Source organism: Salmo trutta, chromosome 36 (assembly GCF_901001165.1).
Source record: "Salmo trutta chromosome 36, fSalTru1.1, whole genome shotgun sequence".
Lineage (NCBI taxonomy): Eukaryota > Metazoa > Chordata > Actinopteri > Salmoniformes > Salmonidae > Salmo > Salmo trutta.
Window position 1 is genome coordinate 30445476 of NC_042992.1, and position 16713 is coordinate 30462188.

Below are 16713 nucleotides of genomic sequence, written 5' to 3' on the forward strand. Positions count from 1 at the left end.
GAAGAAACTTCCAGAGGAACCAGACTCACCTTGACCCGATGCTTCTTTTCTGGCAGTATGGTCATCTTCACGTAGGGGTCCGAGCTACCCGCCTGCTCGTCCACGGCGGGCAGACCCTGGGCGCCAACAATGGTCACCACCAGCGCCTTCTTTGGGAAGTTGTAGTCTACGACCAGGCTGAGGGTACCTAGGGCAGCGGGCGGCATGGTGTTTTCCTCCCCCTGGCACGGGGTAAAGGGCGAGGCTGTCTTGCTGGCGTCACAGCTACTGCTACTGCTGTTACCCCTGGAGCTGCTCTCCAGGCAGCAGTAGTCGGAGCGGATGGGCAGCGCCTGCTCTAACCTAGGCTGTCCAGCAGGGGGCAGTAGGTGGCTCATCTGCAGATTGGTGGAGCTGTTGAGCAGGCCCGTTTCTGGGTCGACGTCCACTAGCATCACCCTTCCTCCTCCCCCTCTTCCTCGCTCACCATTACGACCCCACTCGACGCCGGATCCGCCGCCATTTTGCGAGGAGCCCGGGCGTCGACCCACACGGACTATCTTCTTGTTACTAAGTGTCTCCGGGTAGATGCTGATTCCCTTGAGCATGTGGATGAACTTGTAGGGCGGATCCACGGCCTGGTCGCAGGGTCCTGATTGGAGCTTGTATCTGCCCGTCATCTGACGGTAGCGACGCTGGCAGCAGGTCCAGAGGAAGACGGCCACGGTGACTGAGACCACCAGGACCCCGGCGCCCAGGAAACCCGCCAGCACCGGGGACACGTCTGAGAAGGGGGCGGTAGAGAAAGAGGGACAGGGAGAGAACAGAGAAAGGTTATTCGATTGATCTTATCATTTCCTTTCCGTCATTATAGACCCCATTTCTTCAACACTGACGGGTTGAAAGACTTATTAAACAGGAAGATCTGAACTTTTTAAAAACGGCGTAAAACAAACAAATGAAGAACACGTGAGATATGAAACACAAGGTAGGATACCATAAAAAAGCATCACTCTCTGCCTAAAGTGAGAACATGAAAGGCTGTCAAAAAGATGTGCTTAAAAGCAGGAAAAACTGGTTCAAAACACAAATAAACCTTGTTAAATGGAGGATCAAAGTATTTAAGTTCTTCCCTGTTCATGTTTCTTGGGGCCTTGCCACATACAGTCAGATGAGGAAGTTGAAGTTGCTGTAATCCTACTGCAACGACTTATAATGTGTTTTACTCCATGTTTACCAGGCGCATTTTGGAAAACACACAACACCACTGACCTCAATTTGAACTGAGCATGTGACCCAGTTGAACAAGTGACTGACAGCTGTGGCACCAGCCATTGATCTAAGCCTTGGCTGTCACTTTATTTGACAGTTCACATTTAACTGGTATTTACCTTGAATAGTGGTGCCAAATAAAGTGCTACCTCGAGGTGTGGCTATGAACGTGAGGAGGAAGTGAGGTTCGTTAAGGACACAGAGAGAGGGAGACCTTTTTGGAAAACATTGTTTTAAGAGATGGATAGATAAGAGCAACAAACGTGTGATTGACCACTTTATATTTTGATGAGAGAGAGAAACCAGTCAGGGAATGCTTCACTGTGTAGCATGTCCCTACAGGGTATATTACAATAGGAAAAAATCTGAATCAAGTCTTCCATTACTGTGGCCATGTTCAGTATAATTTGATATACAAGTAATTCGGCACTCGGCTTGCTCTTACCTCTGTTGGGAAAATTGCTACATTATATTGTTGTGCTGTTTTGTTGGTGTAGCCTAACAAAAATAAAATAATTGCAAGGAGAAAAGAGTATGTTGAACTATCTGAGGTACAGTAGAGTATTCTTTACTGTTTGACTGTCCAATCATGTTCAATATGGATGTTTGTGTCCATGTAGGCGGCAAACATGAAAACACTCATTCTAGTAGAAGTAGGTACCTCAACTCAACCCTGTTGTTTTGACAGCCATTTTGATGATACGAAACACGACTGTATTGGTCACAACATCTATGGCGACAAGATGGAGCCGGAGAACAAGCCTGACATTTTACGTATTACAAACCAATTGTGTTTTTTCGTTTGTTTCTTTGCGTTGTTTGTAACTTTTTTTTTTTTTTTTTTTTTACTTATTTTGTACATAATGTTGCTGCTACCATCTCTTATGACTGAAAATAACTTCTGCGCTAACATCTCACCACGGACTGGCAGAATCCTTTTTTTCCTTTAACGAGTTCGACGTGAATGAAATCACACTATGCCCTCCGACGAACCATCAAACAGGCAAAGCGTCAATACGATCGAATCGTACTACACCGGCTCTGACGCTCATCGGAAGTGGCAGGGCTTACAAACCATTACAGACTACAAAGAGAAGCACAGCCGAGTGCTGCCCAGTGACACGAGCGTACCAGACGAGCTAAACGACTTCTATGCTCGCTTCGAGGCAAATAAAACTGAAACATGCATGAGAGCACCAGCTGTTCTGGTAGACTGTGTGATCACGCTCTCCGCAGCCGATGTGCGTAAGACCTTTAAACAAGTCAACATTCACAAGGCCGCAGGGCCAGACGGATTACCAGAGTGTGTACTCCGAGCATGCGCTGACCAACTGGCAAGTATCTTCACTGACATTTTCAAACCTCTCCCTGTCTGATTCTGTAATACCAACATGTTTTAAGCAGACCACCATAGTCCCTGGTCCAAGAACACCAAGGTAACCTGCCTAAATGACTTGATTACCGACCCGTAGCACTCACGTCTTTAGCCATGAAGTGCTTTGAAAGGCTGGTCAAGGCTCACATCAACACCATTATCCCAGAAACCCTAGACCCACTCCAATTTGCATACCTCCCTAACAGATCCACAGATGATGCAATCTCTATTGCACTCCACACTGCCCTTTGCCACCTGGACAAAAGGAACACCTATTTGAAAATGCTATTCATTGACTACAACTCAGCGGTCAACACCATAGCTTATTGATGAGCTTTGAAGGCACTAAGGACCCTGGGACTAAACACCTCCCTCTGCAACTGGATCCTGGACTTCCTGACAGGCCGCCCCCAGGTGGTAAGGGTAGGAAACAATACATCTGCCACGCTGATCCTCAACATAGGGGCCCCTCAGGGGTGCGTGCTCAGTCCCCTCCTGTACTCCCTGTTCACTCATAACTGTACGGCCAGACATGACTCCAACACCATCATTAAGTTTGCAGATGACACAACAGTGGTAGGCCTGATCACCGACAACGACGAGACAGCCAATAGGGAGGAGGTCAGAGACCTGGCCGTGTGGTGCCAGGACAACAACCTCTCCCTCAACGTGATCAAGACAAAGAAGATGATTGTGGACTACAGGAAAAAAAGGACAGGGCACGTCCCCATTCTCATCGACGGGGCTGTAGTGTAGTTCCTTGGTGTCCACATCACCAACAAACTAACATGGTACAAGCACACCAAGACAGTTGTGAAGAGGGCATGACAAAACCTATTCCCCCTCAGGAGACTGAAAAGATTTGGCATGGATCCTCAGATCCTCAAAATGTTCTACTGCTGCACCATCAACAGCATCCTGACTGGTTGCATCACTGCCTGGTATGGCAACTGCTCGGCCTCTGACCGCAGGGCACTACAGAGGGTAGTGTGTACGGCCCAGTACATCACTGGGGCCAAGCTTCCTGCCATCCAGGACCTCTTTACCAGGTGGTGTCAGAGGAAGGCCCTAAAAATTGTCAAAGACTCCAGCCACCCTTGTCATAGACTGTTCTCTCTGCTACCACACGGCAAGTGGTACGGGAGCACCAAGTCTAGGTCCAAGAGGCTTCTAAACAGCTTCTACCCCCAAGTCATAAGACTCCTGAACATCTAATCAAATTGCCACCCAGACTATTTGCATTGCCCCCCCTTTTAAACCACTGCTACTCTCTGTTGCTATTATCTATGCATAGTCACTTTAATAACTCTACCTACATGTACATATTACCTCAACTAACTGTATATAGTCCTCAACCCTCACTATTGTTATTTTACTGCTGCTCTTTAATTACTTGTTACTTTTATTTCTTATTCTTATTTGCATTTTTTTTAAACTGCATTGTTGGTTAGGGGCTTGTATAAGTAAGCATTTCACTGTAAGGTCTACACCTGTTGTAACCGGCGCATGTGACTAATAAAATTAGATTTGATTTCTTTCAAAACCCCACTTTGTAAGTTATCTATTAGAATGCGACAATAATGTGTGTCGTTCTGGCTTGGACAAGGCTTACTAACTTTCTTACAGTCTCTTTAGTACTGACTCGTTCTCTGAGTAACCTCGGAGAGATAGCCCTGTAGTCACACACACACACACACACACACACACACACACACACACACACACACACACACACACACACACACACACACACACACACACACACACACACACACACACACACACACTAGTTAGTGTTGTAATGAGTCCAAATACTAACCTGTGACAGCTCTACCTTGTTATAACTGAACTTCAGTAAAGGCTGAAATGTCAAAAGTTAAAAAACAAGCATATAAAAGTTTTTGACAGACTTTCCTTAGAACTATCATTGGCCTAAACTTTTAACAGGGATTTAGCCTGCACGTATGGGTACCCTTATGCCCAAGTGCCTGCCATTGTAAGTGCTATCAGCCATCTGCTGATGGTGTAGGTAGACTAAGGTTTGGTGATGCTGGTCACATTTTCTCAGGGACTGATTGACAGAGGCACAATGTCTATCTTTGAGTAAAGCACAGTGTCTTGTTGCTAATGTTTAAACTATGTCTGTAATGTTACTTTTGTATGCATGTTTACTACCATGAAAACTTGGTTTCCATCGCCCTCTCCTTCAATTTAAACCATTTTATTCAAAGCCATTTCCCCCAATAATATTCTGTCTTTCCTTCACTGTCCTCTCCCTCTTTCTCTCTCTCATATGGGTGGCCCTGGCAACAGCGGGGGCCCCTCTCCCGTCGAGCTGTTTGGAATTCCGAGTTTACCCCGGAGCGGATGAGAACAGGATGTGTGTTCCACCGTCTCCACACATAATCAGACTCCAGAAGCTACCGTGAGAGTTGGGGAGCGGGGGTGTTTACTCACACACACACACACACAAAGAAACACAGAGCCTGGTATACAGTGTGAGTGTTTTCCAGTTAATGGACACCCGTTAATGTCATGTACGGTAATGTGGTGAGGGATGGAAGCCTCTGAGAAAGCTTGTGTGTGTGTGGGGTCAGGGGTCAGGGTGTTAGAGTGTAGTACTCAGCACGCGTCATGCTGTCTTGCTCCATCAGGGGTGGGACAGGGACCCGTATGTAAGGTTCGGCATACAAACCATCAGTGCACATTATAGAGCAGAGATCTCCAGCACTACTGAGTCTGCAGGCTATCCCTCCAGTCCTGCAATAACACACCTGATTTAGCCAATCATTGTCCAGACTGTAGAGATGATGAATGTGTGGATTGCGTGTGCGTTGCGTGCTTGTGTGCGGTTGACAGACGCTGCTGTACGGCTGCACTGATCACAGCTATAATGAGGCCTCAAGAGCCTCATTATTTCTCCTTTTCTCCTGCGAGTTCTATGTAAAACAACTCAGCAGCAAGGAAAATGGGGAGGTGAACTACACTATACACACTTAGCATACTGAATGTTCATGCGCTTACAATAAAAACACACTCACATACTGCATTCACAAAAAGCCACCGACGCAAATGCATAAACAACTAAATAAGTAAAATCCCTGAATTATGCATGCCGTTGTCATGGGAATTGTCATGGAAGTTCATTTAGTTTTTTTGTGTAAACGGACCAATTTGCTCACTAATATGTTTAAAGGGACTATATTACAGTGTAGGCTACAGAATACATAGTTGTTTGTGACTGTTCACTTGTTTACTGTAAGGGCAGTCATTTTATATGGTAAGAGCCATTCTGACTTCTGTATGGAGTCAAGTCAGCCTCTAGAATGAGTCATTCTCTATATCTCACTGACCTCTCCTTGGGTCTATGAATGAATTCAGATACTGATGAATACAGATGAATGTCAATGTCTCATTCAACATGATGTGTCTTCCTAACAATGGTATCAACAAACTTGGAAATCCAAGTGAAGTGCAGCTCAGATTTCTGCGTGTCATATGGGGATGTCTGCCAACTGAAGAGATTCCGCCCACCAGAGTTGTGTTCAATAGGACACACGGAAAACAACAATCTGTGTTCATGTTGGGCAAGTTCTGGCAGCATCTCCCAGTTTCAAAATGGTTCAGAACATTTTCTCCCTACTGTCATGTAAAAGGCGGAGGGATAGGCCTGAAACAAGAAGCCGCACCCACCAATGGACATCCTAATGATTCAGATTCATAACTGCAGTCTGCAAAGCCACCTTCTTTGGTTAAAATCTGTGACTGAGGCTCAAAATCAACCTCACTGGTCAGGAATAACAACGCATAGTCACATTTGCTTAAAGTTACCTGACTCTGTTATAAAGCAAAGATGACAGGTGCCCCAGCTATCGACTACAATAATTCTGCGATAGATTTTCTATTGGAAGAAAATGGAAGTACAATTTTAAGTCCTCTTCCGTTACCATCAAAAACCAACAGGTTTCAGCATAGCAGCCTTCATTAGCCTTCATGCACCTTGGCTGGAATCAGTAGCCTGGTAAAACCAGACTTATCATTGGAAACAGTGAGTGCAGCATTCAGTCTGGTTTGACCAGGCTATAAGTGGACTTGATGACCCCAGATGCTTGAAGTTGCAGCCAGCCACACCCCGGGCCACCAGTAAGCTGCATGTGCAGGGATTTAGCTTTCGTGTTAGCGGCCAATATTCATATCCAGCAGTGAAGTCAGCTGGAGGGGCTTAGCAACAGTCCTGGAGGCAAAAACTGGGTCAGGGTTAGCAGGCACTTGTCCAGTTGTGTGACAGACAGGAGGATTTTAACAGCTTGACAAGCCAGACAGAAAAACTAAAATGGCCATGAAATGAAGGTTGCAAACACGGTTACTTGAGGATGAGAATCGGGGTAGAATTCAAAAGTAGCAGGAAGAGAGAGGGAAATGGGCAGGAGAGAAAGGGGAGAAGAAATGGTGAATGGAAGAGAGAGTCAGGAAATGCGGTATGAATGAGTGGTGATGTTGGCTGCTAACGGAGACAACCAGTGAGACAAAGGATCCATAGCTAGGGCCCAGACGGAGGGTCGAGAGCAAGCGTGCCAGACAAACAGACTTTTTGGGACATTTCTGAAGAGTGACAGTCACTTCCATGCAGGCCTTGGGAATTCAGAACAGCAGACACTTGTCTGCGTACCGCAGGGCATACCTCACGGCTAAACCATTTAGTCATTTTGTTATCGTCATTAAAATCAGTTACTGGCATCCTGTTCTGCTTTCCCCTTTCTCTTTCTCCTCCCCGAGGCAATGTTTTACCTTTTCCCACCCTCTATTTCTTAATCTCTCTCTTCCTCTCATCCACTCACTTTATCTCCATAGTGTCTACAGTAGCTGCCCACACCCACTCACTCCCCCTCTAGACAAAGACTCGACCCCCCCCCCCCCCCCCATTGATCATTGTGACCCCAGCGGTGCATTTTTTTGGAGAGTCTTTAAAGCACAGCTGAGAAGCTCTCGTTGCCTAGAGACATCCCCTGAGAAACAGACACAGAGAGACAGACAGACACAGAGAGACAGACAGACACAGAGAGACAGACAGACACAGAGAGACAGACAGACACAGAGAGACAGACAGACACAGAGAGACAGACAGACACAGAGAGACAGACAGACACAGAGAGACAGACAGACACAGAGAGACAGACAGACACAGAGAGACAGACACAGAGGGAGAGAGAGACCAAAAAGGTCAAGGTGTATATGAAATAAAACCTTGAGTGAGTTCATATCAATAGCAATACTCAAGGCGAAATCCAGGATTTCAAAAGGAACACAATGCGTGAAAGAACAAGTGTGTACACGTGTCTGTGCATACGCAGGAGGCGGCCATTATTAATAGACTGCAGTAAATTGTTAATCACCAGCAATGATTCTATTGTCTGATTCATACGCGAGGCGGCGAGCGAGGAAGTGTGGGACTGTGGAGAAATACGGTAAGGCAGAAAGAGGAGGATGAGGGTATGATGGAGAGAGGAGCGTTGGGGAGTTACAGAAGAGAGGAGGAAATGAGGAGTGTATTATTAAGGATGTGTGTGACGTCTGGGCCTGGATAACCAGCAGAGTAGTAAACGTAACCAGCAGTCCATACTCTGAAACATCACCACATGTAACATATGGGTTTGAATTAGTATACGCATCAAGAGTCAAAATGCAAAGTTACAACTACCTTTTCTATTTTTGGAGTTATTACATAAAACCGATCAGAATTCCGTTGAATGCTGAAGTCATGTCGGAAAACGTTTTTAAGGGGTGCGATGTAATATGGAGGACCCGGTAAGCCAGCCTATTCCCTGTAATGTAAACTTAAACAGAAATAACCTCAAATGTATAACTTCAAATTAATCCAAATCGTTTGCACTCATGACTACTGGTTTCAAATACATTTTCAGCCAACTTACAAGCAAATAAACTCAGCAAAAAAAGAAATGTCCCTTTTTCAGGACCCTGTCTTTCAGAGATAATTCGTAAAAATCCAAATAACTTCACAGATATTGATAGTAAAGGGTTTAAACACTGTTTCCCATGCTTGTTCAATGAACCATAAACAATTATTGAACATGCACCTGTGGAACGGTCATTAAGACACTAACAGCTTACAGACAGTTGGCAATTAAGGTCACAGTTATGAAAACTTAGGACACTAAAGAGGCCTTTCTACCGACTCTGAAAAACACCAAAAGAAAGACGCCCAGGGTCCCTGCTCATCTGTGTGAACATGCCTTAGGCATGCTGCAAGGAGGCATAAGCACTGCAGATGTGGCCAGGGCAATAAATTGCAATGTCCGTACTGTGAGACGCCTAAGACAGCGCTACAGGGAGACAGGATGGACAGCTGATTGTCCTCGCAATGGCAGACCAAGTGTAAAAACACCTGCACAGGATCGGTACATCTGAACATCATACCTGCGGGACAGGTACAGGATGGCAACAACATCTGCCCGAGTTACACCAGGAACGCACAATCCCTCCATCAGTGCTCAGACTGTCCGTAAGAGGCTGAGAGAGGCTGGACTGAGGGCTTGTAGGCCTGTTGTAAGGCAGGTCCTCACCAGACATCACCGGCAACAACGTCGCCTATGGGCACAAACCCACCATCGCTGGACCAGACAGGACTGGCAAAAAGTGCTCTTCACTGACGAGTCGCGGTTTTGTCTCACCAGGGGTGATGTTCGGATTTGCGTTTATCGTCGAAGGAATGAGCGTTACACCGAGGCCTGTACTCTGGAGTGGGATCGATTTGGAAGTGGAGGGTCCGTCATGGTCTGGGGCGGTGTGTCACAGCATCATCGGACTGAGCTTGTTGTCATTGCAGGCAATCTCAATGCTGTACGTTACAGGGAAGACATCCTCCTCCCTCATGTGGTACCCTTCCTGCAGGCTCATCCTGACATGACCCTCCAGCATGACAATGCCACCAGCTATACTGCTCGTTCTGTGTGTGATTTCCTGTAAGACAGGATTGTCAGTGTTCTGCCATGGCCAGCGAAGAGCCCAGATCTCAATCCCGTTGAGCACGTCTGGGACCTGTTGGATCGGAGGGTGAGGGCTAGGGCTAGGGCCATTCCCCCTAGAAATGTCCGGGAACTTGCATGTGCCTTGGTGGAAGAGTGGGGTAACATCTCACAGCAAGAACTGGCAAATCTTGTGCAGTCCATGAGGAGGAGATGCACTGCAGTACTTAATGCAGCTGGTGGCCACACCAGATACTGACTGTTACTTTTGATTTTTACCCCCCCTTTGTTCAGGGACACATTATTCCATTTCTGTTAGTCACCTGTCTGTGGAATTTATTCAGTTCATGTCTCAGTTGTCGAATCTTGTTATGTTCATACAAATATTTACACATGTTTAGTTTGCTGAAAATAAACACAGTTGAAAGTGAGAAGACGTTTATTTTTTTGCTGAGTTTACTTTATGAATGCATTGTCACAAATCAACTTGCAAGGTTGCAAGCCAACTAGCCTGCTAATATTAGCTTTACCAGCCTGCTAACGTTACCTTAGCATTTAATCAGTCAGCCATTTTTAAATTTTTGTCATTTAGCAGATGCTCTTATCCAGAGCAACTTACAGAAGCAATTAGGGTTAAGTGCTTTGCTCAAGGGCAGATGGTCCAATTTTTCGCCTAGTTGGCTCAGGGATACCGCTAGGCTACCTGCAAAATAGATAGCACGCAAGCAGTAAGCTATCTGGATTCTGAGGTGGGAAAAGTTACAAAACTCCCGTAGCCTACTTAACAGAGAACATGCCAAAAGTTGACAAAACAAAAGGAGAACAGACGAGGTACTATACCATTAGTGCAAGCAGGTATGATTTCCGCTTTCGTTGAGCCCACAGCAATAAAGCAGCAGAGCCTGCCGTGCTAACGGGTTCCCACTAGATAACAACTAGATAACACAGCCACAAAGACTATGACTAGCATGAGGTGTGGCTAACATTAGCCAGCTTGAGCTAGCTAGCTTAAACTCGGTAGCACAAAGTAGATCCTCCATATGACGTTGAGGGTACTTTAGAAGTTATCCAGAAATAAGTCAATAAATATGTAACAACTAGGGTTGCTAAATTCCTGGAACTTTCAATAAATTCCCTTGTTTTCCAGAAATCGTGGTTGGAGGATTCCGGATTTTCTGCTTATTCTCTCCTGATTCTAGAAATCTCCAACCGGGATTTTGGGAAAACCAGGGAATTTATTGAAAGTTCTCCGAATTTTGCAACCCTAGTAATAACCCAAAAACATTACTATGTTTGTGCTTATAGGTAACCAGGTCGTGACTACAACTAAGTTACTAAGTCTTTGACCACACTGTGTTGTTACATTGGTGAGTAAAAACTCATGTTTCCTACCCTTTAAGTGGCAAACCGTCCCGTTCAGGAGTGACTGCTAACTTCCTGAAAGGTGACGTCAAGGTGCATGGAAACATTACATTCTGAAGTACCTTCACTACAGAGTCATCTGTCTCAAGAATTTTTCAAATAACCCAAGCACTCATATAAATGTTCTTGTAAGCAATCTCTTTTCGCTCTTACATGTACAACATATGTCACATAGTAAGACATTAACAAAGAGGAAACATCCGTAAACATCCATCTCCCCTACTGCCATCAACACGCCGAGGTAAATCACTGCAGCTCAGCTTCACAGGACTAAGCTAAAAGACTATCTAAACCACCTTTCACACAACGTTAGCTTTCTCTGTGTGTTTCTTCATCCTGAAATCTCGGTGAACACGAGTAATACAGACAGACATCTTGTCCTGAGGTGGATTGTGCTGTATTTCACCACTGGGTGAGAAAGGGGCTTGTCACTCTGACACCGGTCACTATGGCATTAAATCACAAGCGCTGTTTCGGCTAGGCCGGACACACTGCAGAGAGAAGGTACAGAGAGAGATTGAGGGAGGGAGAGGAAGAGAGGTGAGGAGGGTAGGGTAGGACTGTGTGTCACTGTCAGCTCACCCCTTCATCCAGGCTAGTCTGCCTCAGTAAGACATGTACCCCCGGAGAGACAAAAAAAGGCAATAACATAAGGGTACTGTGCTCCCGAGTGGCGCAGCGGTCTAACATGCTGACCACACCGCTCGCAACTTTACACATACGTGCTAGTCAATCATTTCACCCACATTGCTCGAGCATCTGCGTGGCCAGGCGCTAAAATAGAAATTGGTTCTATTTGTGACGCTCAATGCGCTGCAAGTCTGGCCTCTCCCATCTCCTTATTGGTGTTTAGGAGCATATGGGTGATTGAACGATGAACTGACGTCTACACTCCAGTCGGTTGTAGTAATGCACCGTAAAGTTGGTTGCTAACCTCCATATAAAGTCCAAAGAAGTAAAAAAGAAGCCTGAGGAAGGAAGAGAGATGACGAGAAAGGAATTCGGTTTACCGTTTTATCTGTGGATTAATTGTCGGTGTAGAGGACCTTGTGCATTTCAGGTAAAATAACAACCCAATGTTTATGTCCCAGGACAAAAGCAAGCTAGCTAGCTAAATTGCCATAAATGTTTAATGCTGTTCGACCTGTCCCCAAATTAATAGAATTGGTTCAGAGTTTGTTTTGATATTTCAACCTGCATGTCATGATCTTGTCTGGTGTGGGTTACAGAATCAACATGCGCACGATGGCGCATGCACGCATCCGGTTTGGTCAGCATGTAAGGCACTGCATCTCAGTGCCAGAGGCGTCACTAGAGACCCTGGTTCGATCCCGGGCTATATCACAACCGGCCGTGATCGGGAGTCCTATAGGGCACAATTGGCCCAGCATCGTCCGGGTTATGGGAGGGTTTGGCCGGGGTAGGCCGTCATTGTAAATAAGAATTTGTTCTTAACTGACTTGCCTAGTTAAAAATAGGTTCAATTAAAAAAATTAAATGCCAAATAAGTACACCAAAAAGAATTTGAGATTTTTCAAAGTAGCCACCCTTTGCTTTGATGACAGCTTTGCACACTCTTGGCATTCTCTCAACCAGTTTAATGAGGTAGTCACCTGGAATGCATTTTAATTATCATGTGTGCCTTATTAAAATATAATTTTGTGGAATTTCTTTCCTTCTTAATGCATTTGAGCCAGTCAGTTGTGTTGTGACAACGTAGGGGTGGTATACAGAAGATAGACCTATTTGGTAAAATATCAAGTCCATATTATGGCAAGAACAGCACAAATAACCAAAGAGAAATGAAAGTCCATCATTACTTTAAGACAAGAAGGTCAGTCAATCCGTAGAAACGACAGTCCATCATTACTTTAAGACAAGAAGGTCAGTCAGTAGCAGTTGCAAAAACCATCAATGATGGTCAATATGATGAAACTGGATCTCACGAGGACCGCCACAGGAAAGGAAGACCCAGAGTTACCTCTGCTGCAGAGGATAAGTTCATTAGAGGTACCAGCCTCAGAAATCGGCAATTAACTGCACCTTAGATTGCACCTCAAAGAGTTCAAGTAACAGACACATCTCAACATCAAATGTTCAGAGGAGACTGCGTGAATCGGGCCTTCATGGTCAAATTGCTGCAAAGAAACCACTACTAATGGACACCAATAAGAAGAAGAGACTTGCTTGGGCCAATAAATACAAGCAATGGACATTAGACCGGTGGAAATCTGTCCTTTGGTCTTATGAGTCCAAATTTAGATTTTTGGTTCCAACCGCCGTGTCTTTGTAAGACGGAGAGTAGGTGAACGGATTATCTCTGCATGTGTGGTTCCCACCATGAAGCATGGAGGAAGAGGTGGGATGGTGTGTGGGTGCTTTGCTGGTGACGCTGCCAGTGATTTATTTAGAATTCAAGGCACACTTAACCAGCATGGCTACCACAGCCTTCTGCAGCGATATGCCATCCCATCTGGTTTTCGCTTAGTGGGACTATAATTTGTTTTTCAACAGGACAATGACCCAACACACCTCCAGGCTGTGTAAGAGCTATTTGACCAAGAAGGAGAGTGATGGAGTGCTGCATCAGATGACCTGGCCTCCACAATCACCCGACCTTAACCCAATTGAGATGGTTTGGGATGAGTTGGCCCACAGAGTGAAGGAAAAGCAGCCAACAAGTGCTCAGCATATGTGGGAACTCCTTCAAGACTGCTGTTGGAAAAGCATTCCAGGTGAAGCTGGTTGAGAGAGTACTAAGGGTGTACAAAGTCATCAACACAAAAGCTGGCTACTTTGAAGAATCTCAAATATAAAATATATTTTGATTTGTTTAACACTTTTTTGGTTACTACATGATTCCATGTGTTATTTCATAGTTTTGATTTCTTCACTATTATTCTACAATGTAGAAAATAGTTCAAATAAAGAAAAAAACTTGAATGAGAAGGTGTGTCCAAACTTTTGACTGGTACTGTGTGTGTGTGTGTGTGTGTGTGTGTGTGTGTGTGTGTGTGTGTGTGTGTGTGTGTGTGTGTGTATAAATTATTTACTTCATTTTCTCATGAATTTGATGATATAATCTTGAAGCCCATTCAAACCGGTATGGGACTGGATACGGAAGTAAAGCGGAAGGGGTCATTATCCTTTCCAGAACAGTTACTGCAAGTATAGGGGATGCATAACCAGGCCAGCTCAGTACAGCTTGGTTTGACTCAGCTCAGTAGTGTGAAAATCCTTAAGGTGGGGTAAACTGCAGCTGTTCCCTCCAGCTTTGGCACTGGGCTCAACTCAGAGGGAAAATCCACCCATGAATCAAAACAAAGGCAATGAAAGCTGCTCTGGGAGATAGCTATCTGTTAAGGAGAGGAATTATGCTAATATGAATTTAACAATGCAGATAAATTGATAATGAAGAGAAAATATAACAGAGTCCTTTTGTTGGTGTAATTAGACTCCCCACGCCCTCTCACTGAGGAGCTGCTCCAACACTCCAGACACAAACAAACATTAGCGCCTCTACCCTTCACTGCACACACACAACAATCTCTACAGGAGGTCATTTATTTTCATAGACTATTCGGTTTGGAAAAGAGGAGAGTTTGACTGTTTCTTACTGATTTTGTCAATGTGATATGTCTCATCCTGTCCTGTTAGTTGTCTGCACTGGTTGTTGTGTAATCGATTGTTGAGTAATTGCAGGTGTAAGCCTTATATTTATACAGTAGGCTAAATATATGCATGTGACTGGGTGTAGCTAGTCTGAAATCTTTGTCCACTCATTCTCTAAATAATAACCTATTCTGCCCAGAGTTAAGCCCCATAGTTTATGCTTTAACTCTGACAAGGGAGCATGGTGCACTAGGCTATTGGCAAAACATCCATCAATGCCTCCCGCCATCCCACGGTGACTTAACTAGATTACAATGAGCACGCAAATTGATTGCCCTGCGAGTGAGGTTTTTGGGCAGACGTGACAGACCATCATCCACCCTACCCAAATGTTCTGTTATGCTATGGACAAAGGGTCCAGTTCAGCAATTCGGGTAGATGTTCTTTAAAATAATAGAAGAGCGGGCAGTCGTGCACAGTTGATGCCAAGCCTCAAGAATAGATTGAACGTCATCATCCTCTCTAACCCACACGCACAGTCAAAAGCCATTCGAGAAGGATGGATAAGTGTCTTCCAAACGGGTCTCACCCTTAACAATAAACCTGTACCGCGCACGACATTAACCAGAAGTCAATTTATATTTGTTTGTATATAAATGTCAAAAGGCACATTTTCATTCAGTCCATATCCCCTGCCAACATTCCTCCCTACAAGACAAAATATGACGAAGCAATAGTGGCTACTGCCGGAAACTAACGCACGCATGACCATACATTTTCATGTATAGGCCTATTTGTAATCCCAACCAATTAAACATAGACAATAGGCCTATTCTCAGTTTTAAAACGACTAGAATCGTTGACACTGTCGAGGCCTTGATATGTCTGTGTTCTCCCCTCTGAACATTGTTGATAAAAAAAATACATGCACCCTAAATCCACATAGTTTAAAGAGGCTTCCCATATTCTAGGGGGCTTTTTGATGTCTTCCTGCTGTTGGATCAAAGCTACTGTATTTAATTATCAGAATAACATCCACTGTAGGAGATAAGAACCACAATGGGGACTCAACAATGTAGGCTACACGTCACTCATGCCGTATTAAATGTTAAATCAACGTGTGCCATTTCATTTCAAGCATGAAATTAATTTAATATAGTACAACAACAAAAAAACGAGACTTTCAGCCTTGTTAGGCCAACAAGACACCATTTAGAATCTGAAAACCTGAGAAACACTTCTTTTTTTCGGTTAGCCTAAAACAGTTGTCTGGCATATAATTTATCACGAGGAAAAACATTTAATAATATGTCTTACCATATGCTGGTCTTAAATTGGTTATCTCAGCCATTTTGGGGTTCAAAAGGCTGTTGTCCCACCAAAAAATACAAAATAACAAATTAAACTCGCAGACTTCTAATTTATTTCCATGAATGATATTGTCCCTACGCTTTTTCTTTAGGTCAGTAGGCTATATCAGCCGGGCGATGAAGCGACGATGTTTGGCCGTCGTATTTTCCTCAGACCGAAATGATTGTTGTGATTCTGTGGCTTCTCAAGGATGCTCTAGCAATTGCGCTGGCTTCAGCACACTCCTGTCTCGGGCTCAAGTCGGGTGCGGTTGCTGAGCAAGACGGCTACAACCAGCCTTGAGGACCCCCCTGACAACGGTGAGTTTAAGAGAGAATTTTCTTGATTCCTCGCGTGCTCTCTTCTCGCCTCTTTAACCAAACCCATTGGATGAGAAGGTCAGAGGGGCGGGACCTCTGACCTTCTCATCCAATGGGTTTTGTTAAAGAGGAGAAAAGATAGGATTTAAGGAATCAAGGAATCTCAAATGAGATTCTCCCTTGGAAATGTCTGGTAGCGAGATCCAATCATATCACCCTTCGCTACCACGAAGTTACCGAGAATTGCCCTCACAAACCAACCAGAGACAGCAACGCTACCAAGAATTGGCGAATGAGAACAAAGCAGTGGCATTGGCTAATGGGGATAGGGCTAGAGCAGGACACAGAAAATGAGCATCTGTCCTATAACTTTTTTTTGGACTAATGAAATACAATTTTT

At 44.7% G+C, this 16713-nt stretch overlaps 1 protein-coding gene across 1 annotated transcript in view; it reads right to left on the minus strand.

The window, feature by feature from the left end:
• LOC115175836 (synaptotagmin-11) overlaps positions 1–16347 on the minus strand; it is a 29236-nt gene extending 12889 nt beyond the window's left edge. Inside the window, exons 1-2 of the mRNA XM_029735385.1 lie at positions 15961–16347; positions 30–763 (exon numbers count right to left, since the gene is read on the minus strand). Coding sequence (XP_029591245.1) covers positions 30–763; positions 15961–15994 — 768 coding nt within the window. The 5' untranslated portion in view covers positions 15995–16347. The remainder of the gene's footprint in view (positions 1–29; positions 764–15960) is intronic.
• Positions 16348–16713: the final 366 nt, after the last annotated feature.